The sequence below is a fragment of the Saccopteryx leptura genome, chromosome 1, assembly GCF_036850995.1.
Source record: "Saccopteryx leptura isolate mSacLep1 chromosome 1, mSacLep1_pri_phased_curated, whole genome shotgun sequence".
NCBI classification, from domain to species: domain Eukaryota; kingdom Metazoa; phylum Chordata; class Mammalia; order Chiroptera; family Emballonuridae; genus Saccopteryx; species Saccopteryx leptura.
In genome coordinates, this window is record NC_089503.1 from 256,457,197 (window position 1) to 256,481,306 (window position 24,110).

Sequence of the window (24,110 nt, forward strand, 5' to 3'; positions counted from 1 at the left end):
GTAGGAAGAGCGTGCTGGACTCTGAGCCGGTTCTCACAGAACACAGGCCATGGCCTCACCCATGGGTTTGTTTCCAGGTGGATACACACACACCCTCCAGGGAGAAATAGGGGTGTGGCCGCTTCCTGGCCTGAGGGAGAAGCAGTGTGGGCCAGTGGGCCCCTCTCCTCCCCTCCCCCTCCTGTCTCCAGAAGCCGAAGACAAGTGTCCAGATCCCCCTCCTCCACTTACTAATGGCCCCGTTTTCTGTGGCAGTGGCAAGTACCTCCTCTATGAGAAGAACGAGGTGAAGGCCCGGGACCGGGAATGGAAGAAGTATGAGTTTCATTACGACAACGTGCTGTGGGCTCTACTGACCCTCTTCACCGTGTCCACTGGAGAAGGCTGGCCACAGTAAGTGGCCTGGCCAGAGAACCCCAAGGAGGAGCTCAGGGCACAGGAGGAGAGGAAAGGGTCTGAGAGCCCGGTGCTAACAAAGGTCTGGGAGAGGAGCAGCTTGCTCTTGATTCCCAAGCTGGGGACCCTGCTAGGTAGCCCGAGTGGCTGTTACTAGGGCGTCAACCTTCACTCATGGTTGGGCTTATGGGGGCAGAAATCCAGCCCGCACTTCCTTCACCACGCCCTCAGTGTACAGGCTGTACCCCCAGACCCTCCCAGAACAGGCACTGTTTCTAATGCACAGAAAGGCCCTGTGTACATAGGCAGCCATGTCCTCTTAACCCTTTCTGTGCTGGTGAATGCAAATCTCCAAGACGGGGCTGTGGACATGGCATTGTCCAAGTCTGACCACGGGACCATTCTTTCCCAGAGGGGTCAGGTCTGGGCTGAGACGGGCGAGGCTGAACCATGCAAGTGCGGGGTCGGACTCATCTTTATTTAAAATATTTGACACGTTGTTCATCATGGGCTTTGGAGCATTCATTTGATGTGTTAAAATATTGCAGTAAAATACTATTTATCTTGATTGTTGAAGATGTTGGCACCCCCTTAGCTTGTGTCGAAGCCGAGTGCCTCACTGTCCCTGCCCTGGTCCAGGCTCTTCTGCCAGAGATCTCCGAGACGCCAGGTTGAGGGCTGGGTGGACTCCGGCGTGTGCCCTTCGTGTCCTCTCAGCAAACATGTCAACCCACACGTCACTACTCACCCATGCACACACTCAGTGCCCACATACGGGGCCAGTGCTACCCCTGAGGGCGCCTTTGGGTGAAAATTTTAAAGATACCCCTTCCTCAACAGACTTGACCTCCCTCTGTCAGAATATACTTAATGGTTTTGCTCAAATAAAGCACTTTTTGGCCACCTGCCAAAAAGTTGTCATCATGAATACACAAATCCATCATGGCACCCCTTAGCACAGAGCCCTGGAGCAGTGCACAGCCTCTGCAGCCGTGTGTGAGCAGCTGCACCCGCATGTGCATCCCGTTGCACCTCCTCAGCTTCCACCACCACCTGAGCTTACACTCACATGCACACATGCACGTACACCTGCCTCCATGATCCCCACTCATCCCCATTTGAAACCAGCACAAACCTCGTTTCAAATCCCAACTCAACCTCTTCTGAGTGGATGATCTTCGGCAAATCACTTCAGATCATTGAACCTTAGTTTCCTTATGTGCAACGTGGAACCAATAGGAATTTCCCTAAGATGGTTGCTAGGAAAATAAGTAACCTGTTGAACATCTTTTCTGGCACATAGCAGGCTCGCGATATATGGTAATAAAAGTAGCTGAGGCTCTTAACACTCGCCGCAGACAAAGTGGGTGGGAAGTATCCAAGATAGAGTCAGAAAACAGTGATTACTTTTATTTCTTGTCCATTTTCTCTTAATATCCCTGTTTCCTTGTCCCACTTGCCCCCCCCCCGGTCCTCAAAGGGTTCTCAAGCACTCCGTGGATGCCACCTTCGAGAACCAGGGTCCCAGCCCCGGGTACCGCATGGAGATGTCCATCTTCTACGTCGTCTACTTTGTCGTGTTCCCCTTCTTCTTCGTCAATATCTTTGTGGCCTTGATCATCATCACCTTCCAGGAGCAGGGGGACAAGATGATGGAGGAATACAGCCTGGAAAAAAATGAGGTGCCGCTTCTCAGTTGCATCCCCGATTTTAAAATGGGCAGTCCCCACCCCCCTCCCCACGAACATGAACACAGAGAAACCAGCTTCTGGGGGAACGCAGGGAGGGAACAACAGCATTCTCCAAGCAGAACCCAGTCTGCAGGGCAGCCCTTCTTGTGGTTTCCAGAAGGCAATACATCAAACAGAAAGTGTTTGTATCAGTCCGTTTAGACTAGGTTATGCTGCAGTAACAAGCAGCCCTGGGATCTCAGTTTCAGATAGCCATAAAGGGGGTGATTTCTTGCTTACCTTGCATGTCCAACATGTCCAAGTGGTTCTGCTCTATGTCATTGTTGTCCTAGTTCCCTCTGAGGCACTACAAATAAAAAAGGAAGTATGTACAACAAACCATCATCCAACTCTTGAGACTTGTGCCCAGAAGTGACACAAGTCACCTCTGCTCACATTTCATTAGCCTGAGTGAGTCACACATCCACATGTCAGTGGGGTAAGAAAGTATAATGTCCCCAGGGAGAGGTCATGAATATTTATGAGTGAAAATCCAGTACATCAAATTGTATAGACATGGTCCTTTGTCCTAGCAACATCCAAGCTAGGTGGAGGATCCAGAGTGCATCCTTCCTCTACTCTATTGACCCCTAAGACATCGTAACCGTGATTTCTTCCTCCCTCTGTCCAAGAGAAGGAGAAGCATAATGTTCAGTAGGAAAGAATGGATAGGCTTCAAAGTGAAACTTCAGTTTAAATTTGAGTTTGGCCTACTTGACAGCTATGCCACCTCAGGCAAGTGGCTTAACCTCTTTGGACATCTATTTTCCTCATCTGCAAAGTGGGGCAATTAATAGAACCCACTTCTCATGTTTTGCTAAGAGGATTCCATGAGCTAAAAGGAGACGTGTCAGCAACAGTTCTGGCAGAAGGAGAAGAGAGACATTGTGGTAAGCTTATGGGGAATCCAGGCATCCTAGCTGGAGTCAGGATGTGTGGAGAGTGATGCTGAGCTAGATGATGGGTGCTCAGTGTCCGGTGCTCCCCTCCTCTGGCCCTCACGCCACTGGCCTCTCTCCCACAGAGGGCCTGCATCGACTTCGCCATCAGCGCCAAACCCCTGACCCGACACATGCCGCAGAACAAGCAGAGCTTCCAGTACCGCATGTGGCAGTTCGTGGTGTCTCCACCCTTCGAGTACACCATCATGGCCATGATCGCTCTCAACACCATCGTGCTCATGATGAAGGTGAGCCCCTGAGCCCTGTTAACCCCACCGCGTCCCGGCCCCTCATCCATGCCCTCCTCCAGCAAAACGGAACCGTCTGCTGTGAATCCCCCGGAGAGGCCGCGCTGTTACCACCCGGGCCTGGCCCAGCTGTTCCTGCTGCGTGACACGCAGTCCCCAGCACCCTGTCTGGCCAGCTCCTTCCAGCAGCGCTTGCACAGCCCCTTCCTCTAGGAAGCCTTCTCTATCTCCCGAGACTGCAGCAGGTGCCCATCTTTGCAAGCATCCCACAGTTACTTCACATGCCCTAATGTGGGTTGCCCAACTGTCTCCCCCATGAGCCTATGAGCTCCGACGGGCCAGACAAGTCCTGGTCACCCCTAGATTCGTAGGGTTCAGTGAGGGTCTGGCTCAAAGGAAACAAGAGGCCCCCAATAAATATTTATTTGCTGAATGAAATGAGATGGGAAGAACAGGTACATACCTTGTCACCTTCAGGGCCATGGAGCCTCTGCAGGGTGAAAAGTCAGAACCTTTAACCTGTGCTTTGGAGACCAAAGGCCTAGGTTTGAGCCCAGCACTCCATGATGTTTCTCAAGCTGTCCTGTGCTCACGGATATCATCTGGGGGTCTTGTGCTGGTGCTCCTGCATGCAGCAGGCCTGGGGTGGGCCTGGGAGGCTGCATTCCCAGCCAGCACCTTGGACCATACCCTGAGTGACTATGCCCTCACGGACACCGTCTCCATCACCCATCTGAAACACTTTACTACGTTACTTTCATCTGGTTTTCTGTCTCTCTCTTTTGACAGAGACAGAGAGAGAGTCAAAGAGAGGGATAGATAGGGACAGACAGGAAGGGAGAGAGATGAGAAGCATCAATTCTTCGTTGCAGCATCTTAGTTGTTCATTGGTTGCTTTCTCATATGTGCCTTGACCTGGGTGCTGCAGCAGAGCGAGTGACCCCTTGCTCAAGCCAGTGACCTTGGGCTTCAAGCCAGTGACCTTTGGGCTCAAGCCAGCGACCATGGATTCATGTCTATGATCCCATGCTCAAGCCAGTGACCCCGCACTCAAGCTTGGTGAGCCCGTGCTCAAGCCCGATGAGCCCACACTCCAGCCAGCAACCTCAGGGTTTCAAACCTGGGTCCTTTGTGTCCCAGTCCGATGCTCTATCCACTGCTCCACCACCTGCTCAGAGTCTCTCTCTCTCTTTTTTTTTTTTTAAGTGAAATCACATAACATAATATTCACCATTTCAAAGTGTACAATTCAGTGACATTCAGTATATTCACCATGTTGTGCAGGCACTACCTCTATCTGCTTCCAGAACATTCCATCACCCCAAAGAAAACCCTGTCCCCACGAGCCGCCACTCCCTGCACCTTCCCCCAGTCCTGGCAGCCACCGATCTGCTCTCTGTCTCTATGATTTTACCTACTATGGGCACTTCATCTACGTTTTTAAAGTGTTTTAAATTATAAGCATCACACTATTTCACCCTTAAGTTCTTCCGTATACATTTCTTTAAAATAAGGACGTTTTCTTACATATTCGTATGTTTGGTGAGTGATAATCCTCTAAGATCCATATTGAGTGATAATTATCTAAGATCTATATTGAATTGTCCCCAAAATGTCTTTTACAGCAAGTTGATCTTTGAAGCCAAGATCTAAATGGCTACACATGGCCTCCAGTTTTTGTCATTTAAATCTCTGCCCTCTCTATTCATACCTTTCTTGTCACACTCTTGACGTTTTGAGGAAACCAGATGAGCCAAATGAAACCTATCTGGCCCTGGGCGTGCTGGGCTCCACGCGGGAGCTGTGCCTTCCTCCTCTGGCTGCCATGTTTCCTGTAACCTGGTAGTTAGGTCTAAAGGTTATAGATTCTAGTCTGATCAATAGTATGGTCAAGAAGATTCCATAAGGAGTCAGAAGAGCGGCTACCCCTGAGGTGGGTGATCGGCTGGGAAGGGATGCAAGGAAACTCCTGGAGGTTGGGAATGTTGTAAACCTTGGCTGGAAAGTGACCTCACGGGAGTGTGCAGGTAGGAATTGAAAGAGAGGTCTGGGAAGACAGAAAGCAGTGTGGAGAATGTGCTTCAGACATCCTCACGAGCCCCATCTGTCCCAGGATCTGAGATAGGATTCAAGAATGGAGTTTTTGTTTTGATGTGAAGAGCTTGCCTGGAGTCGACTCCACAAGGTGTCACCAGGGACCCTAAGTGTGAGTCCTCTCTGGCCTGGGATAGGACCGCCACAAAGCCACCTCACAGATCATATTGCCCACTGACCCCCATGCCCTTCCTGCTTCCTATTCTAGTTCTACGGGGCCTCGCTTGCTTATGAAAATGCTCTGAGGGTATTCAACATTGTCTTCACCTCCCTCTTCTCTCTGGAATGTCTGCTGAAAGTCATGGCTTTTGGGATTCTGGTATGTACAGCCTTGGGGCTAGACCTGGGGGTTGCAGGGAAACCTGAATGGGCTCCGAGTCCTGGATGGTGGTCTACCCACCTGGCTCCAAGACCCCCAACCCCAGCGGTGGCTTGAGCATCCCTCCAACGCCCACAGACCCTACTTAGACGTTCTTGTGCTTGCTGTAACACTGGTGGTACCCAACATGTGTTGACTGTTACTATGTGCAACGCATGTATTTATTCAGTCATTCCTCAAAATAACCCAATGGATGGGAGTAACTATCTTCCGTTTCAGAAATAAAGAAACTGAGATCCAGACAATTCAAGTCCATAACGTTCAAACTGTTCTAACCACAATCCACAGTGAGAAATACATTTTATGATAAAGCCAAGCAGGCAGGCATGCACGTAGACCACCGAAAGGAAATTTTCAGGAAATTAGTTTCAACCCTTATCACATGCCCTGAACCCTGAAGTGTCTATTCTACCAGATTACGTTTCCTTTCTTTTTAATACAGTTTAGAACCCACTCACTTTATTTCATCTCCCAGTAATGCAATGGGAGAGTAATGGTCTTAGAGGCCTCCTGGCCCCCAAAGGGATCTAGGGTGAGGGGAGGAGGGTCTGTGAAATTACATGTGAAAAAAATTACACCTTTATTTTTTGCCGGCTGCTAACTAGACTTCAGCATTTCCTTCCATCTCAAAGGCAGACCACAAACTCTTGCAGTATTAACAATACAATCAGTGTCACAGATAAAAATCAGGTATTTCCTGGTGCATTATAGATGTTGCAGGAATCTCCAAGTTTAGTTTTTACTAACTGTTGCTTCAGATTAGATCACCATTTTAAAATTTTTTTACCATCATATTTCAATATAATGGGTATCCTTGCAATCCTGGGCATTTTATGTTATGCGTTTATAAAGCTTACTCTCTGAAGGTCTTCCCAGGTGGTCAGGGAGGGTCACAGCGCGCGCGCGCGCGCACGCACACACACACACACACACACACAAATGAAGACAACCTAAGCTTAATGGACTGTAACTTGGGGTGACTTCGAGAATGTCCCCTGTGAGTGACCAAGCTGACACTTGAAACAGGATGTCCTCCATCTTGACCACCCCATTCATTAGCCTGTTTCTCTGAAGAGAAGGACCTACAGCTGGTGGTCTCAGCCTGGGTCTCACCTTGGCTTCCCGAAGTGGGAAAGGACATCAGCTTTCTCTCTAGAAAGATCTCAATTCAAATTGTGTCTAGGCTCTGTCACTTTATCCCTGTCTCCCCCATCAGAAGAAGGGCCCACCCTCTGCCTCTATCTCAGAAGAGCTCTTGCAAACCCTAAGTGCACATGATGTGTGTCTGGAGACCAAGAGTGAAGCCTGACTGCAGGGAGTGCTCAATACCTGCTAGGCAGTGTTACAGTAAATCTCATCCCATGTCTCTTCAATGTTCTGCTAGCTATCGGAAGTGCTTGGGGAGAGTTTTTAAATCGAATCATGCTCCAGACCCACCCCCAGAGAGTCTGACCCACTTGGTCAAGTGGGGGCCCCCTGATTCTGTATTTTATTTTGATAGAGAGAGTCAGAGACAGAGAGAGGGACAGATAAGGATAGACAGACAGGGAGAGAGAGAGATGAGAAGCATCAGTTCTTCATTGTGGCTCCTTAGTTGTTCATTGATTACTTTCTCATTTGTTCCTGGACCGGGGGCTACAGCAGAGCAAGTGACCCCTTGCTCAAGCCAGCGACCTTTGGGCTCAAGCCAGCGACCTTTGGGCTCAAGCCAGCAACCATGGGGTCATGTCTATGAGCCCGTGTTCAAGCCAGATGAGCCTGTGCTCAAGGCGGCGACCTCAGGGTTTCGAACCTGCGTCCTCTGCTTCCCAGTCTGACACTATATCCATGGTACCACTGCCTGGTCAGACCTGATTCTGTATTTTTAATCAATCCCACTCCCCCCACCCCCCAGGGAGTCCAGGGTACAGCCCAGACTGTCAGGCCCCACACTGAGCTCCAGTCAGGCAGGGAAAGCATCCTGAAGCCAGGGCCGTGGCAACAATTCAGCATTTCTGTCCTGGGAATGCCAATAGGACAGGTCACAGAGCGTGTATGGGGAAGAGCTTGGGCTCTCACGTACCCATGCATGGGTACAAATCCCGCCTCAGCCCGTTTCTAGCTGTGTGGCCGCAAGAGGGCCCTCGGCCTCTGCTCCTGTGTCCACATCTACAGGGTAAGAGTTTCTCGGGCCTGGCCCAGTGCAGCTGTGGCAAGCGATCTGATGGTGGAGAGATTTTCTGCCAAGGGCTGGTGCTCCATCTCCCCCACTCCTGACAGTCCCACAAGGGCCTGCATAGAGCCTGCCCCTTCAGTTTTAGATGAATCCCCAAGTTCCCCAAGTGACATTTAGGCCTTAGAGGGAGCCTTGTAGTCCAGGGGCTTGAGGGCCGTGGCTACACACCTAAGAAGTTGTCTTCGCTTGGGCTTCCCCAGAAGCAGAACCTGAGACAAGGATTGAGTGCGAAGAATTATCCGAATGGTGACCCCACACACAGTAAGGGAGATGGTAGGGGAGAGAGGCAGGGGCCGAAGTTATCCAGTACAGAGTGTATTTTGAAGCCATTTTCTACTGTGGGATACTGGGTGCAACTTCTGCTGGGGGCCTCCAAGGGGCAGCAGAGAGCACAGCAGCATCATTCCATTCACAGGGGTGGGAGCTGGGGTAGTTATCCTCCAGAATCCATCAGCCATAGTAAAGGGCTGTTCTCAGGGGAGCTGTGAATTGCTCAGCAAATATGCAGCCTGAGAAAGCCCCTGGACAGAGTAACGGAGGTGTGTTGTCAAAATATAAGGGGGTATGAGCAGGCCCCCAGCAGCACCTGCTAAAATACCAAAAGTGCCAACAGAACCGGAATCATTTTTAAGTAATTGTAAAACAGCAACGTACACCTATTGAGCACCTACTGTATACCAAATACCTGCTTAGACTCATTTATGTGATTGCTGTTTTACCCCTATCTTCCAGAAGAAGGTGCCAAGGTCCACAGAGTCCAACTCGGGACTTTGTGACCATGCTGAAAGAATCTGATCCTGGGAAGCACAGCTCCAAGGTTTTGTTGACACTCAGCAAGAGGGGGATCTTTGCCTGTAGTTACTCAGGGACCCAGACTCTTGGAGCAGCCCCCATCTGGAATGATACAGCTTGCCAGGGTTTAGAGAGTTCTGACAGTCCCACACTGACCAGCAAGTGACTTATAGCACATCCTCTGGAACTAGATACACAGTCCCATCTAGCCACTAGGGAACCAGAACAAGCAGCCTGGTATGTGCCCAGAAGGCCTCTATACCCTTGTTATTATTCCCCTTCCCCATATTAAGAAGTGGAGGCCCAGAGAGGTTAAGTCACTAGCCCACAGATGCACAGCTGGAGGGTAGTAGAGCTGGGATGTGAACTTAATGGCCAGTCTCTTTGGGAGTGTGCTGTAAACACAGTCCTAATTCAGTAGGGTCCTGGACATAGACTCTGGACTTGAAGTTCCAGCCTGAGATCAATTCCTAACCCTTCACTTCCATGCTGCTCACCTACCATACAAGTGAGTGACTTCACTCTCTGAACTTGTCACCTCGTGTAAAATGGGAAAATGGGTGATAATTCTTGCTTCCAAGAGTCTTGTCCCAAACAGAGCTGAAGAGGGGCCTGTAGGTCCCCTCTGGGGCCAGGAAACCCAATGGTAGGCCTGGGGTTCTGGGGAAGGGGAACTCAGAGCAGCCCACTCAGTAGCATTTTGCTACTTAAATGACAAAGACTGTCCTAGGCACTTGGGCTGATCGGCATTGTGCCCTGGCCTGGCCATGGGGGCCAGGCATGGAGCTGTGTGTTGGCATCTCTGTCTTGTGGGTCTTCGTTCTAGAATTATTTCCGTGATGCCTGGAACATCTTCGACTTTGTGACTGTTCTGGGCAGCATCACCGACATCCTCGTGACTGAGTTCGGGGTAAGTTTCCCACCAGCTTCTTTCTGGGCAACTCCTAGCTGGAAGGGGTCGGGGAGACAGGGAAGAGGTCATCCAGAAGCAGCAGGTTCCAACAGCCACAGCTGGCTCTTGCCAGCTGTGAGTGGAGAGGGAGAAGCAGGTCCCCCAGAGGCAAGGGTGGCCCCTCAGGAGGGTGACTCAAGAAAACGGGTTCCTGTAGCCATGGCCATGGGGCCAGCACTGCAGCGTGAACTCTCCTGCAGCACTGACTTAAGAAGGAACCGTGTGGCTGAGTACCCTGAGAGAACTGACACTCTTAGAGGATCCCAGGCTGAGCTCCACCCCAAACCCCACGCTATTTTAGGGACCCAGTGGGAACCAGCTTCAAGTTTGTTGTGCCCAAACTAACAACCTCTGGCTCATGGGCAGGAGGGAAGCGTGGCCCTTGGGCCAACAAAGGGACACCACTCCCAGAGCCGTGGGAGGGTCCCAGGATATCCATCCTTCTCTAACCCCAGGCCCGGGGGTTCCCGTGTGGGGGTCTCTGGACCAATCTGGGTGGCCCCACATTATCCTCTGCCTTGTCTAGAGAACTCAGGGCCCCAGAACTCCTGTTCAAAACCCCCTCCTTGGCTGTCTGCCAGTGAGCCCAGGCTTGAGGGCCCCCAGGAGGTTGGGGCAGGGTAGTAGATCCTCGGAGGGGAGCAGAAGGGCAGAGTGTGTCAGAGCCAAGGGTATGGCATTCACCTCATAACAATAGCAATACAAATAATGATGGCCGACAAGAATGGGGCTTTCACTATCTGCCAGGCACTGTGCCAAGCGTTTTATGTGGATTAGCTCATGGTATAGGTCTAGCGCTCAGCATATAAGAGAATTCCCTCGGAAGGTTCAACTGAGGAAATCGGAAACAAAAACCACTCATGGAGGAGAAGGGAAGACATCCAAAACCCAGCCCCTGTTGAAAACTTACCTGCCCCGGTGCTGAAGTGAGGAGGGAACCTAAACTGGATCAGACAGGGGCCCCCTAGTGGTGGTTGTGGGCATGGAGGGTCAGCGCCCCCAGCAGAGACGAGGGCCAGAGCAGGAAGAGAGCGTCTGGGGTGGAATATCCTGGCCTTTCTCGCCTGGCACCCCGTCTCCTGCCAGCACCTCCCATTGGCCAAGCCCATTCAGAAGGGAGCCAGAAGGCCCAGGATCCAGGGCCATGCTCAGAATACGCAGAGAACAGCGAACAATAGATTTGATTGGGGTGGTGCCCAGGAAAGAGGGTGTTGCAGCATTTTAGACATGAGGTAACTGAGGCTCAGTGCTCAGGGAAGTGAGGTTCCTGCCAAGGCCTGGTGACTCCCTAGGCACGCTGGTGTTTCTTGGGGTGTTCACATAGGAGGTCCCAGCAGAAAGGGATCCATTGGCTGACTTTCCATCCTGGAAAACTGGGGGGGCAGAGTAGCTACACAGAAGAGGGGCCATTCCCTGGTTCGTCTCCCAACACCCTCACCCAAATAGGGTCTTGGCCACAGCCCTGTGCCTTGGGTTCCAGTGACCCAGAAGTTACCCTTCCCTGCATCCCACCCCTGACACTTTCCTCTTGGGATGTCTGGCCACTGTCCTCTGGCGGAGGGCCAGAGCCTAGACTTCATCTTTGTCCTAAGTTTCTAAGAAGTCTGAGCTTCGGGCTGGCTTTAGCTGAGTGGTTCCTTTGAGTCAAGTTCGCTTATTAAAAGGTCTGAGCTTCAACTGGCAGTCAAAATATCTTGTTATTTAGCTGAGCTCTAAACAACCTTAAATCAATGTCTCTCTGGGTCAAGAGGTTGGAAGGAATGGCCTGCCACCCCAGTAAGCAGGTGAAGGAAGTTGGTTATAACCTCCGGTTGCCATTAAGAGACCCACAAGGCTGGACCCAACAGCCCATTCTCCTGGCTGCAAGAGCAGGGAGGGCAAGAGGACAGGGCATGAGCTCCAGCTCAGGGACGTCAGGACCATTACAGTAGTCAAACAGCCCTCCCGGGAACTTGTCTGACTTTGGGCAATGGTGTTACCTCTTCTCGACCTGTATATAGGAGTAATCTTCATAACTAACCCCAGCAGATCCTTGCAAGCCTCACATTCATACATGCATTCAGTAAGCATGCATTGAGGCCTACTTTGTGCTGGGTGTTAAAGGTGCTAGAGACAGAGCAGTGAACAAATCAAAACACAGGAATCCCTGCCCCCATAGGGCTGGCGTTCTAAGGAGAAAAACAGCAATGTTTAACAAGTCAGAGCCATCGATGTGAAGTGCTTGGCACCAAACCTACCAGAAAATAAATGGAAAATAAATAGTGGTTATTATTTTTGCTACCGCTATTATTGCCATGGGTGTACTTGGAATTCAGCCCTTCAGCTCTGAATTAGAATCATTTGGAGGAAAAGATAGAGGGTGGGTGTTTGGACCCTTTTAAGAATGGTAAATTCCGAAACTGGAGTAGGAGAAGGCCTGCCCTGCTGGGCAAGGAGCCCACAGTCATCCCTTTCTGTCTCCCAGGTAAGCCCACTAGGATTGAGACAGGAGGAACCAGACCCTTGGGCGGGCGAGTCCGCAGTATTTGGGGGGACAGGGCATGAGACCCATTGGGCCCCAGCTGCTGCCCCCAAGTGGCCGGGTGATGTGGGTTTGCCCTGCGTGCGATGGATAATGACTGTGTTTCTTGTCTTGTCTCTTTTCATGCCTGCTCTTTAAACTGTATATTGGCACAACGCCGTCTGAAAAATTCATCCAATCAAAATGCACTATGAAATTCATTTGTTCATCCATGACGTGGTCTGTGTGTTCATACACCAATGACTATCTCCCAACCCACCACCGCCACCCCACTCCCCGCCCGGGGAACCGAAACCCATTGGTTTTTTGGCACTGGTTACAAATCAACCTAAAAAATGCTGAACACACCTCCCCAACTGCCCCCGCCCACCCAATCCCCCTCCATCTTCAACATCTGCATCTAGAATCCGGTTGGTCTTACCTCTTTCTGAAGTCTGAATGCCTTACATTAACTGTGACGCGTCTCCTCGCATCAGCACTGCACGTCCTGCCCTGGGCTTTCTGACTTGGAATGCCTGACGCAGCCCCTCACTCCCATCTGTCTGTCCCTCTTCCCCCCAGCCCTCCTTCCTCGTTCCTACAGAGCCTCTCTCTTTCTCTCTCTCCCTCTCCTTGTTTTCACTGGGTTCAGATTCATAGTTTTCTGTTTGGCCTGCTTTGCATCTTTTGCAGAGAAAAGGATGGGTTTGCCAGGACCAGTCGGCTAGCCGGGTCTCCTTCCCCATTGCTCACACATCTGACACATGGAACCCTCAGCTCCCCTCAGATTACTCCTGCTGCCTGTTCAGCTCCATGGAACCTGACCCCAGGAAAGCTCCTCCCATCCCTAACCCCATTCTAAGCCCTCGAGCTCTTTGGACTTCATCACCAGAGACAGATCTTCAAGTCCAATGGAGGAGGTCTGAGCAGTGGGCAGTGGGCAAAGACTCTCAGGCAGCGGAGACTCAGACCAGCTAATGCTGGGGTCTGGCTGCTGCCAGACAGGCTGGCCAGCCAAGGCCTCATCTAACGCCCTGATTGGCATGCGCACGTGTGCCCTCCCAAACATACACAGTCCCTATATAACAATGCCTTCTCCTCTTTCTGGTCTGTCTGAACCTCTCTCTCTCTGCTCTGCCCACCACACAACACGTGCACACACTGCCCTCTCCTCTCCTACACCCATCCACCCTGCACACCCACACCCACACCCCAGCACACACTGTCTCCACCAGCTCTTTTCACTTATTCAGCTCCTTGCACACTTCTCACTCTGTTAAATCCTACCTGCCTTTTTCCCACCCTCCCCTGAGCACCTCTGAAGGACCCCAATGGCATCTTTGCACCAGGATGCCTCCCCTGCTGGTGGTACACATGCACTTATTCACCAGACATTTAATGTGCCACAGATGGAGGGTTGGGCAGGGAACACCACCAGTTTCTCTTACCTACAATCAGGTGCGGGAGGCAGGCATTGGTCAAGTCACCCCTCAAACCCAGATGAAATTATAACATGGAAAGGCCCCATGGCAGGACAGCATGCAGGGGTTGGAGTCTGCAACTGAGGACGTATGGCTGGGGCAGAAAGCAGAGGAAGACAGGAGGGCTGAAGGGGGGCAGGCCCCCAGGGCTGTGGGAACCTGGGAGGATTTAGAGCAGGGGAGGCACGACCAGCAGTGTGATTTGACAAGGTCACTGTGGCTGCAGAGCTTGGAGCAGTTTGGCAGGAGCCCCAGCAAAGGATGTGGATGAAACCAGCAGAAGACTGGTCATCTGAGCAGGGGCCTCTCCAGGACCCAGGGATGGGTCACATCTGGGCTGTGGTCAAGAGAGGTACACGAAGGACTTGAGTCTGGCTTGAACCAAGAGATGGATAGGGAATTCCAGAAGAGGACCAGGTTGGGGAAGAGCATGAGTGTTGGAGGTTCCTCTAAGGACACCCTGGAAGAAGTCAAGCAAGCAGGTAGTGATGGGGCCTGGATTGCAGAGGCCAGTTCTGGGCTGTAGGTGGCAGGATTTCCTGCAGATGGCAGGGTTTCTCTGGAGCCATTGGCAGGGGTGTTTCCCATGTCCAGAGCACTCACACCGCTTATAACAGGGGTCCCCAAACTACAGCCCACAGGCCGCATGAGACCCCCTGAAGCCATTTATCCAGCCCCCGCCGCACTTCCGGAAGGAGCACCTCTTTCATTGGTGGTCAGTGAGAGGAGCATAGTTCCCATTGAAATACTGAACAGTTTGTTGATTTAAATTTACTTGTTCTTTATTTTAAATATTGTATTTGTTCCCGTTTTGGTTTTTTACTTTAAAATAAGATATGTGCAGCGTGCATAGGGATTTGTTCATATATTTTTTATAGTCTGGCCCTCCAACGGTCTGAGGAACAGTGAACTGTTCCCCTGTGTAAAAAGTTTGGGAACCCCTGGCTTATAGCATGGTCAGCCTTCCAGGGCCTGTGCCCCACTGGGCAGCCTAGAACCTGGACACGCAGGACAGGTTTGGAGAAGAAGACAGCTGCTCCTTGGGGCCTGTGGACTGAATGATGGAAGCTAGGAAGAGAGAGGTTGCCAGAAAGTCTCTGAGCACTTGAAGGACTCAGTGCAGAAGAGGTGGAGGGGTGGATGAGGGCAGACTAGCACCTTCCCCTGCCCTGTTACCTGAACCTCTCTCATCTCAACCCCTACCTCCCTGTGTGTCTCCCCTCTCCCTCTCTGTTCCAAGAAGGGCAGCATGCTCTCTGCACGCATCTCCCCGCACGACCCCCTTGCTTCTCCTGCATGGTGGCAGAATCCCCTGGCTCCACCCCAAGCCCAAGGCTGCTTCCAGGGCCCGCCTGCTTCTGCATGATGAGCCGAGCCCTCATGTTGTGTCCCACCCCAGGACGGGATGGCTTGTACTCTGGGGATGGGTGGGAGAAAGTTGGGGACATGTGGGCCATCAGCCTCGTTTCCAGGTGGACCTGGGTGGACAGGCAAGGCTGGGAGTCAGGTCAGTGGAGCACAGAGTGTGACTCGCTTAGTCCAGCTAGGTCCGAGGGCTTATTCAGGAGCTTGGGACATGGTCATGGGGATTGACCCAATGCGGTCAGAGAAGGATCTCCCAGTCTCCTCTACCATCCTGGACACTTAGGACCCAACTCATGTGTCCCAGATAGTGTCCTAGACTTTGCCAACAAATCCAGAGGCATCTTGCTACCCCAGAAATTCCTTGAGCTCCCATCACTAATTTGGCTCCCAGGCCAGAGCTAGCAGGTCTGGTAGCTGGGAAGCCATCAGAAACCACCATATAAGATGCCCATGTAATTCATTGTCCAAACTTTCAGACCAACAGGAGTGCTGTGACTGTCAGGCCAACCTGTGCCATTTAGGAGTGAGGGTGAGCCAGCTGAAGTCTTGCTCCCTGCTTGTGTCTAGGTCTCCTCCAAGTCCTGCAGGGCAGAGTCCTGTTAAGGTCTCTCTGCCTCCACCCCATTGGGTGATTGAACAGCAGAGGTCCCCATATCTGCCTGAGACAGGGATCTCAAACTCGAAATGCCTCTGGGGGCCAATAAGGCCCCATAAGCCAGGAGAGCAAATGCCACTCTAGAACATGGGGCCTCTGGCAAGCTGGAGTGGACTGCCTCAAGGCAGCAGCCACACCTGAGCCCCAGCTGACTTGCCAGGACGGAAGCAGGTCCAGGTTTGCCGGAAAGCCAGATTTGGGAGGTGAGGGGATCTGATTTTTAAACAGCAGCAACTATTTTTAATTTAAAAACTGCTCAAGCCCAACAAAATAACTTTGTCCACCAGATGACCAGATTTGGTCCATTTGTGACTTTTAGTGTTTTGTTCTTTACCAGTGCTCCCCTGAAACCCCAGATGGCAAGTCCCAGGGCAGTTACACAATGACCGGGCTGACCCACCTTCTCTGGCTGGCTGCCTCCCACCTCTCCCACCCCCCTGCTGTCTGGCCCCAGGTTCTGGCTTGGGCGGGAGGAGGTGAAGGCAGTAACTAGATAGGGGTCTTTGAGCAGAGGCAGGGGCCACCCAGGGAGGTACTGGGGGCAGGGACAGCCCACCTCCCCGCCCCCAGCACCGGCCGCTTGGTGGACCTGGGCTGATGGCCAGCTCACCCACCCACGGGCGCTGCATACTTCCTGCTTCCCGCAGGCCTGGTCCCGTGCTACTCCACCCAGCCCCAGAAGCTGAGAAGCCATCCCTGAGAGGGGGGAAAAGGGCCCCAAATGCATCTTCTCCGACTCAGCGGGCAGCGAGGACTCGCCCTGCAGCCGAACAGCCCCAGCTCCCTCCCGTCCTCCCCATGCCCGCTCGCCAAGGGGGTAAGAAAAGATACTCTTCCACTTCTCCAATTGGCTCGAGTCCTCTTGGCCGTGGGGTGAGGTCAGGGCGGGCAGGAGTGGGTGGGCAGCTCGACAGGGCAGGGCAGGGTGCCCAGTGAGTCCCACGACAGATGCATTTCTGGCCTAGAGCATAACATGCCCTCGGAACCGCACATGTCCACCAGGCCTGAGCGGCTGGCTCCCCTCACCCTGCCCTGGTGTTTGTGCATCGTACACGTGTGATGGATTCGGCAACTTGACCCGCTTGTGTCCTATCGTCTCAGTGCATTTGGTTGTTGGGAGAAACAAAAACCATCTCGATTCTTTTCCTGATTGGATGATTCGGATATATTTTCTTTCCCTTGTTCTTTTATTATTTCTAGCCCACCTCTGCCCCCCCAACCCCTTCCTTTCGCTTCCTTTTTCTTTCCTTTTCCCCTTTGAGGATGGGGCTGGCAGGGAGGGCTTATGCTTTCTGAGTTGATGCCTTTTTCTCCTGCCCACCCTCTCCCCCCCACACTTAGTTCCTTTTTCAAGTTTTTTCCTCTGCACCATTGCATTAATAGTGCTTTCTCTCCTCTCCCTCCTTATTTGGGGTCTGGCTTGCTTTTTCCTGTTGGTTTGCTTCTTGTAGGGTCCTCTGTGAGTGGTGATGGCTCTAAGCTCCTGTGGGTGGGTGGGTGATCACCCCTCTTTCTCCATTTTCCCAGAATAACTTCATCAACCTGAGCTTCCTCCGCCTCTTCCGAGCAGCCCGGCTCATCAAACTCCTCCGTCAGGGTTACACCATCCGAATTCTTCTCTGGACCTTTGTGCAGTCATTCAAGGTGAGTTGCTGCCCTGCTCAGGGCTGGGAGGAAAGCAGCCCCCCCTTCCCTGCCGCTCTAGCTAAGTCGAGAATGGGGGCCAGCCGTGCCTGTATGGTGCGCCTTGCTGAGAACGTTATCTGCAGGGCTCTCGTCTCACTTCCTTCTCGCCAGGCCCTGCCGTACGTCTGCCTGCTGATTGCCATGCTTTTCTTCATCTATGCCATCATCGGGATGCAGGTGAGTGCTTCCCCCCACCACGTTCCCAGAGCGATCCAAGGAGGCTGCTGCCCTTAGGCAGAGCTGGGTCACCAGAGCCCCAGAGAGGCAGACATGGGCATTGAGACATGGGCACTGTGAAGCCACTGAGGGGCACGTCTTCCTTGGACATCACCCTCTAATCCCCCAGGTATTTGGCAACATTGGCATCGACGTGGAGGATGAGGACAGTGATGAGGATGAGTTCCAAATCACTGAGCACAATAACTTCCGGACCTTCTTCCAGGCCCTCATGCTTCTCTTTCGGTGAGAGGGGGTGTGCTTTCGTCCTTCTTTTCTGGTATGAGGGTGTCCTTTTCCTTCTCTTCTGGTCGGGGAGGGCATGCCCTCAGCCTTCTGTGCCCTCGAGGCTTGGGATGGGCATGGGGGGCCCAGGAACCCTAATTAGGGCAGTTGCTGAAGGCCCTGGAACTCACATGTAAAAGGTGTTGTCAAGCATTGTCTCCTGGACTCCTCCTGCCCACCCTGTGAGGTGGGGATCCTTGGCAGCCTCATCCAACAGATGAGGAAACTGAGGCTCATAGGCTCTGGGGCTTGATTTTTAATCCTGGCTGCATGTTAGAGTTTCTTCTTTCACTCATGGGAGCTTTGTTGAATACCTACTATGTGCTAGGCATGGCTGTGGGTACTGGAAACAAAGCAGAGACAATATTCTCTGCTCTCTGGAAGCTTCTATTCCCCTGGGGAGATAATCAGTAATCAAATTATAGAAGATACTAGCAGGAGATAAAATTTAAGATTAAGAGGGAAATGAAAGTACAAAAGAACAAATAATGGATGATTGTGCTTATTGAAAGAGCTAACATGGGCAAACTCAGAGAGAGAAACAGTGGCACGGAGACTGCCGGGCTGGGAGGTGGGAGAACGGGGTGCTGCTGAATGGAAACAAGTCCTCAGGCTGGGAAGATGAAAAGATGCTGGAAGTGGATCGTGGTGACAGTCACACCGCATTATGACTGTGCTTCATGCCATTGAATTATACACTTTAAAATGCTTAAAATGATCAATTTTATGTTATGTGTATTTTGGCACAACAAAAAAAGGAATGGAGGGCTGTAGGTCAGGCCTCCCGGGGTGGGTGGGTGATATTTGAGAGAAATAGGCAAGAGAGGGAGCCGTGTGATTATCCAGGAAAAGCAGTCCAGGTGGGGTGTACGGCAAGTACACAGGTCCTGAGGCTAAAACATGGCTGGGTGTTGGAGAGCCGGAGGGGCCCAGTGGCCCTGCAGCAGAGTTGCCTAGGGAGAAGGTAGTAGAAGATGACAGTCACCTGGAAGGAAGCAAGTCTGTCCTCAGGCTCCACCACACCGATTGAATCCAGGTCTGTGATAGTGAGGAATGGGCATCTGTATTTTTTTAAAAACCCTGCCATGGGCTTTAATGCATAGCCAAGAATGAGAATCCCCTCCCTGAGCTCCCAGAGGAAACAGGTGACTTACCTAGGGCTCAAACCCATGCTGGACCATCTCCAGAGCCCAAGTACTAAACCTCGATGCTCTGCCTCCCTGGGAGGCATTGGTGCCCATGGCTGGGTACCCAGGACCCTGATGCCCCCGCTCTGTCCTTAGGAGTGCCACTGGAGAGGCTTGGCACAACATCATGCTCTCGTGCCTCAGTGGGAAACCATGTGATAAAAATTCTGGCATCCTGACTCCGGAGTGTGGCAATGAATTTGCTTATTTTTACTTCGTTTCCTTCATCTTCCTCTGCTCATTTCTGGTGAGTCTGTGGACATGTGGGGGTGGGCTCCTAGAACTGGCTCCCTCTCAGGGGTGTGGGTGACTCAGGAAAGTGACTGTGTAGCAGACTTGCTTCCTACGTGTCTTTTCTGAGCCAGCCTGGGGTCAGGTTAGCCGGGGTTTCTCAGCCTCAGCCCTGCTGACACTCAGGGCAGGGTCGTACTCTGTGGTGGGAGCCGCTCTGCGCACAGCAGGCTGTTCACAGCATCCCTGGGCTTGACCCACCAGGCGTCGATAACACATGCCCCGCTACCTTCCAGATGTGATAACCAAAAATGTCTAAGCATTTAAAGTCGCCTGGGGAAAGGAGGCAGAATCTCCCCCGTTTGAGACCCACTGGGTATCCTGAAGGAGGACCTGGTGGAGCTGCAAACTGGTCCCGGGACCCATTTAATTGGGCTGTAGGAGTCTCCCATCTGCTCCCTGAGAGCTAAGAGCCTTCCTGGGTATGATCAGGAGGCAAGAAAAGGTCAACCACATAAACATTCCCTGGGGGCTTGGGCGTTTGCAAGGAATTGAATGAGTTTTTACTAGTAAAAGATACATTTGCAGAAAGGCGGAATCTCATAGGACCTGAGGGTAAGAAACACTGCAAGGGATTGAAACCAAGAACCAGGAACCAAAAAAAAAATCGATGGATAGATAGATGGAAAAAGAGATGATATGTAGTTAGATGATAGATAGTTAGATGATAGATAGATAGATAGATAGATAGATAGATAGATAGATAGATAGACAGACATGTAGATGGATAAGGAACCACAGCAGTGGCCTGCTCTGTCCTCCTGCATTCTCTTTCCCTCACACGCCTGGGGCTGCATCACTGCACTCCTCTCTGCTCTCTGCTCTCCCTGCAGTCATGGTGCAGTCAGAACAGACACCAGCTAGGTATGTCAAGCAGAGGGGATCGGATACGGGAATTGGCTACACAGGGTTGAAAGAGAAAACAGGCAATGTGGAAACCACCAGGGATTACTGACTGCAGGATCACCAGGGCTGGGGTATCAAAGGGAAAAGAGGGTGTCACCAATCAGCCCAGCTTCCCTTGACACTCCCAAGGGAATGCTGGCACCCAAGTTGTCTGCTGCCCCTGGACAGCTGCAGATGGCGTCTGTTTCCTATGACTGCTGTGACAAAGTATCACAAACTTGATGGCTTACACAACAGAAATTTATCCTCCCACAGTTCTGGAAGCCAGAAGTTCAATTATGATGTTGTCAGGGCGATGCTCCCTCCAAAACCTGTAGAGGGGATCCTGGTCTTTTCCAGCTTCTCGTGGCCCCAGGCATTCCTTGGCATGTGGTCACACGTCTCTGCCTTCATCTGCACATGGCTTCTCCCTATGTGCTGGTGTCCATAGATCCCTCTCACGAGGACAGTAGTGATATTGGGTTTAGGGCCCACGCTAATTTAGAATGATTTCATTTTAATTTGATGACATGCACAAACACCCTTTTCCCAAATAAGGTCTCATTCACAGGTACCAGGGTTTAGGAATTGAGCATGTGTTTTTGGAAAGACACAGTTCAACCCACAACATAGACCCTTACAGGAAGAAGCACTCTCCTTTTCTCTCCCTCTCCTCCCAAGTCTGAGCATTGACAGGTTATAAGAAGCCAGCTACTGAGGGAGTGTGGGGGATGTGGTTTGTAGGTCTCAGCTCAACCACTAGGCTCTGTCAGCAAAAGCCCAACACAGCCTGTCTCTTCAGAGTAGTGACCTCACACTGGGAAACCTGCCAGCTCAGTTACACAGCCACTGGCCCAGGGGGTCCATTGCCCATTTCCCAGAAGAGCCTGAATGGGCCAGTTCAGTCCCTGGTCCAATGGGCACCATTGTCCAAACAGCTATGGGTGCATATAGGGACAAGATCTTGTAATGCTGCCTATCTGGGAAGGGTAGGCACCCATGAAAATATCTATAACACTTGACCATCAGCACCCAAGGGCAGGAATTTCTGTTTTGTTCACTCCTGTGTAACCAGTACCTATTACAGTGACTGGTACACAGCAGGTGCTCAATCAATATAATGAAATGATGAATTAAAAATGAGTCACTGTGCCCTGGCTAGATAGCTCAGGTGTCAGTTGGTTAGAGTATCATCCCAATACACAAAGATGGCCCGTTCAGTCCCTGGTCAAGTGACATACAGAAACAGATAGTTATTTCTCTCTCTCTCTCTCCTTCCCTCCTTTCTAAAATGAATAAATTTTAAAAAACTTTTAAAGAAATAAAGGTCACCTACCCACATTTAAAAAAATAGACTCACTGAAGTTAGGGACATCTAGAAACTACAGGTCATTCATTTATCACCTACTATGTTTACATCTAAACATTTGTTTAATACCTACTATGTGCCAGACCTTATGCTACACACTGGGAGTATAAGGAGGGAACACAGCTCTCAGTTTGCTGGGGTGATGGGCAGACAAGTCAGCACACAATAGCAACACAATTCAATATGTGCTTTGATGGGGGAAATTCAGACTGAGAGAAGGAAGATTTCAAAGAGTGTGGCCCACAGGGATGGTGAGCAGGAATTAGACTGCATATTCATCAAATTGGTTGCAAGTAACAGAAACTGACTTAAGCAAAATATGCAGTTCACTAACTTATGTACCTGAAAAGCCCAGATGAGGCTAGATCCAGGCTAGCGAACCCCATCCTCTCCACACTGGCAGTTCTCCACACTGGCTTTATTCTTATACTTTCTCCTTGAAGAGGCAAAATGGCTGCTAGAGTGCCTGTAAAATCCCAGGGAAGGCTCTCATTGGCCACCGAGGGTCATGTGCCCCTCCCTAACCAATCACAAGCCTGCAGAGCTATGAGATAAGGGTCAGCCACACCCAACCACAGCATCTAAGTGTTATGGGTTGGGGGAGTGGTCACTCAGGTGTTGTTACCCAAAGGGAGAAAAGTCATGATATTCATTAAAGGATCAACATTTGCAAAGGCCTGGAGGCAAAGCCAATGCAAGCTCTTCATGTGTTAAGAGCTAGAGCACATGAAAAGGAGCTACCAGATGCAGATGAGGGCAGGAAAATTCATCTATCCATCCTAGAAATACAAGGTTAAGCAAAAGTAGCTTCACAGTTTTGTGTGTGTGTGTGTGTGTGTGTGTGTGTGTGTGTGTGTGTGTGTGTGTGGTTTTTTGGGGGTTTTTTTTTACAGAGACAGAGAGAGAGTCAGAGAGAGGGACAGACAGGGACAGACAGACAGGAACAGAGAGATGAAAAGCATCAATCATCAGTTTTTTGTTGCGCATTGCAACACCCCAGTTGTTCATTGATTGCCCTCTCATATGTGCCTTGACCATGGGCCTTCAGCAGACCGAGTAACCCCTTGCTCGAGCCAGCCACCCTGGGTCCAAGCTGGTGAGCCTTTGCTCAAACCAGATGAGCCCGCGCTCATGCTGGCGACCCCGGGGTCTTGAACCCGGGTCCTCGGCATCCCAGTTCGACGCTCTATCTACTGCGCCACCACCCAGTCAGGCAGTTCACAGTTTTGAGTACATGAAACAAGGATTATTTGTTGGGTTCTTGTTATTTATTGATTGTATTACTTTTATATGAACAACTTAAAACTACTTTTGACCACCCTGTATTTGCTGAGTGCTTACTTTGGGCTGGGGCTGGGAACATGGCTAGGTTCTTGCCTACATGGAGCCTTCCTTCCCTTTGACCTTGTTGGAGGCCAGAAATGGGAAGATTTGGGGTCATGGTGGTTCCTTTGGCATTAGCCACCATTTCACATAGCCTCTCCTCCCTGTCTCTCCAACTCTGTGTCTTCATCTTTCTCTATCTCTCTCCCTCTCTCTCATATCTCCATTTCTCCATCTCTCTGTCTGGGCTCCTTGCGTGAGCATGTGTCTTTCCTCCCTGTCTCTTCCCTCCCCCCATCTTTCTCTGTCTCCCTTTCCTTGTCTAATCCCCTTCCCCCTCCCCCTCTGGGCCTCTGTGTAAATGTGTCTGGATGGATCTTGCTCTCCCCACTCCCTCTTGGCCCTGGGGTTACCACAGATGCTGAACCTCTTTGTGGCCGTCATCATGGACAACTTTGAGTACCTCACTCGAGATTCCTCCATCCTGGGTCCTCACCACCTGGATGAGTATGTGCGTGTCTGGGCCGAGTACGACCCCGCAGCGTGGTAAGGAGTCACCCTGAATCCTGCAGCCACACTGCCCACCTTTCTCTGGCCCTGGAGCCCAGACTAGGTCAGGCTCCAGACCTTGGGGTGTTGGGCCCCTGGGGAGCTAGTGGGGATCTCAAGGGAATCAGTCTAAAGGAAGGAAATGAAAATCAGTACCGTCACACACCCCAGGTTAAATGCTTTGGGTACCACCCCTGCCCAAGCCCTAGGCATTCTGGGAGATGAGGGAGGGTGTCAACCATGGCACCCTCCCTTACTCTGAGGCCTCCAGATGGTGAGGACAAGTTTGCCAGGCCCCAGGGAAGAAGCCAGAGGCCACTCAGCCTCAATTCTCTTGGGAGTGTGGGAAGAGGAGCTGGCCAAGCTCCCCTGGCATATGGGATTGGCTGCAGGATCAGAGTGGCGGGAACCAACTCCCACTCCCACTGGGGATCCCAGGATTCTGGAACAGGTGCTCACATAAGGCTGGGGGAGAGTACACAGAACCTCAGTCGCCTTTGCATCTTCATGGTCACAAAGGGATGGTGCCCATCTCTGTGGGCACCAGAGTGCCTCTTCCTGACTGACGGGC

General features: G+C 51.5%; 1 protein-coding gene across 4 annotated transcripts in view; it reads left to right on the plus strand.

The window, feature by feature from the left end:
* Window positions 1–24,110, plus strand: part of CACNA1A (calcium voltage-gated channel subunit alpha1 A) — a 350,805-nt gene that overhangs the window by 307,847 nt on the left and 18,848 nt on the right. For all 4 annotated transcript variants that reach the window (XM_066347671.1, XM_066347649.1, XM_066347655.1 and 1 more), the window contains 10 exons: window positions 256–393; window positions 1,877–2,078; window positions 3,151–3,315; window positions 5,618–5,728; window positions 9,622–9,705; window positions 17,276–17,392; window positions 17,546–17,611; window positions 17,781–17,896; window positions 19,219–19,369; window positions 23,409–23,536. In XM_066347671.1, the coding sequence (XP_066203768.1) occupies window positions 256–393; window positions 1,877–2,078; window positions 3,151–3,315; window positions 5,618–5,728; window positions 9,622–9,705; window positions 17,276–17,392; window positions 17,546–17,611; window positions 17,781–17,896; window positions 19,219–19,369; window positions 23,409–23,536 (1,278 nt within the window). The remainder of the gene's footprint in view (window positions 1–255; window positions 394–1,876; window positions 2,079–3,150; window positions 3,316–5,617; window positions 5,729–9,621; window positions 9,706–17,275; window positions 17,393–17,545; window positions 17,612–17,780; window positions 17,897–19,218; window positions 19,370–23,408; window positions 23,537–24,110) is intronic.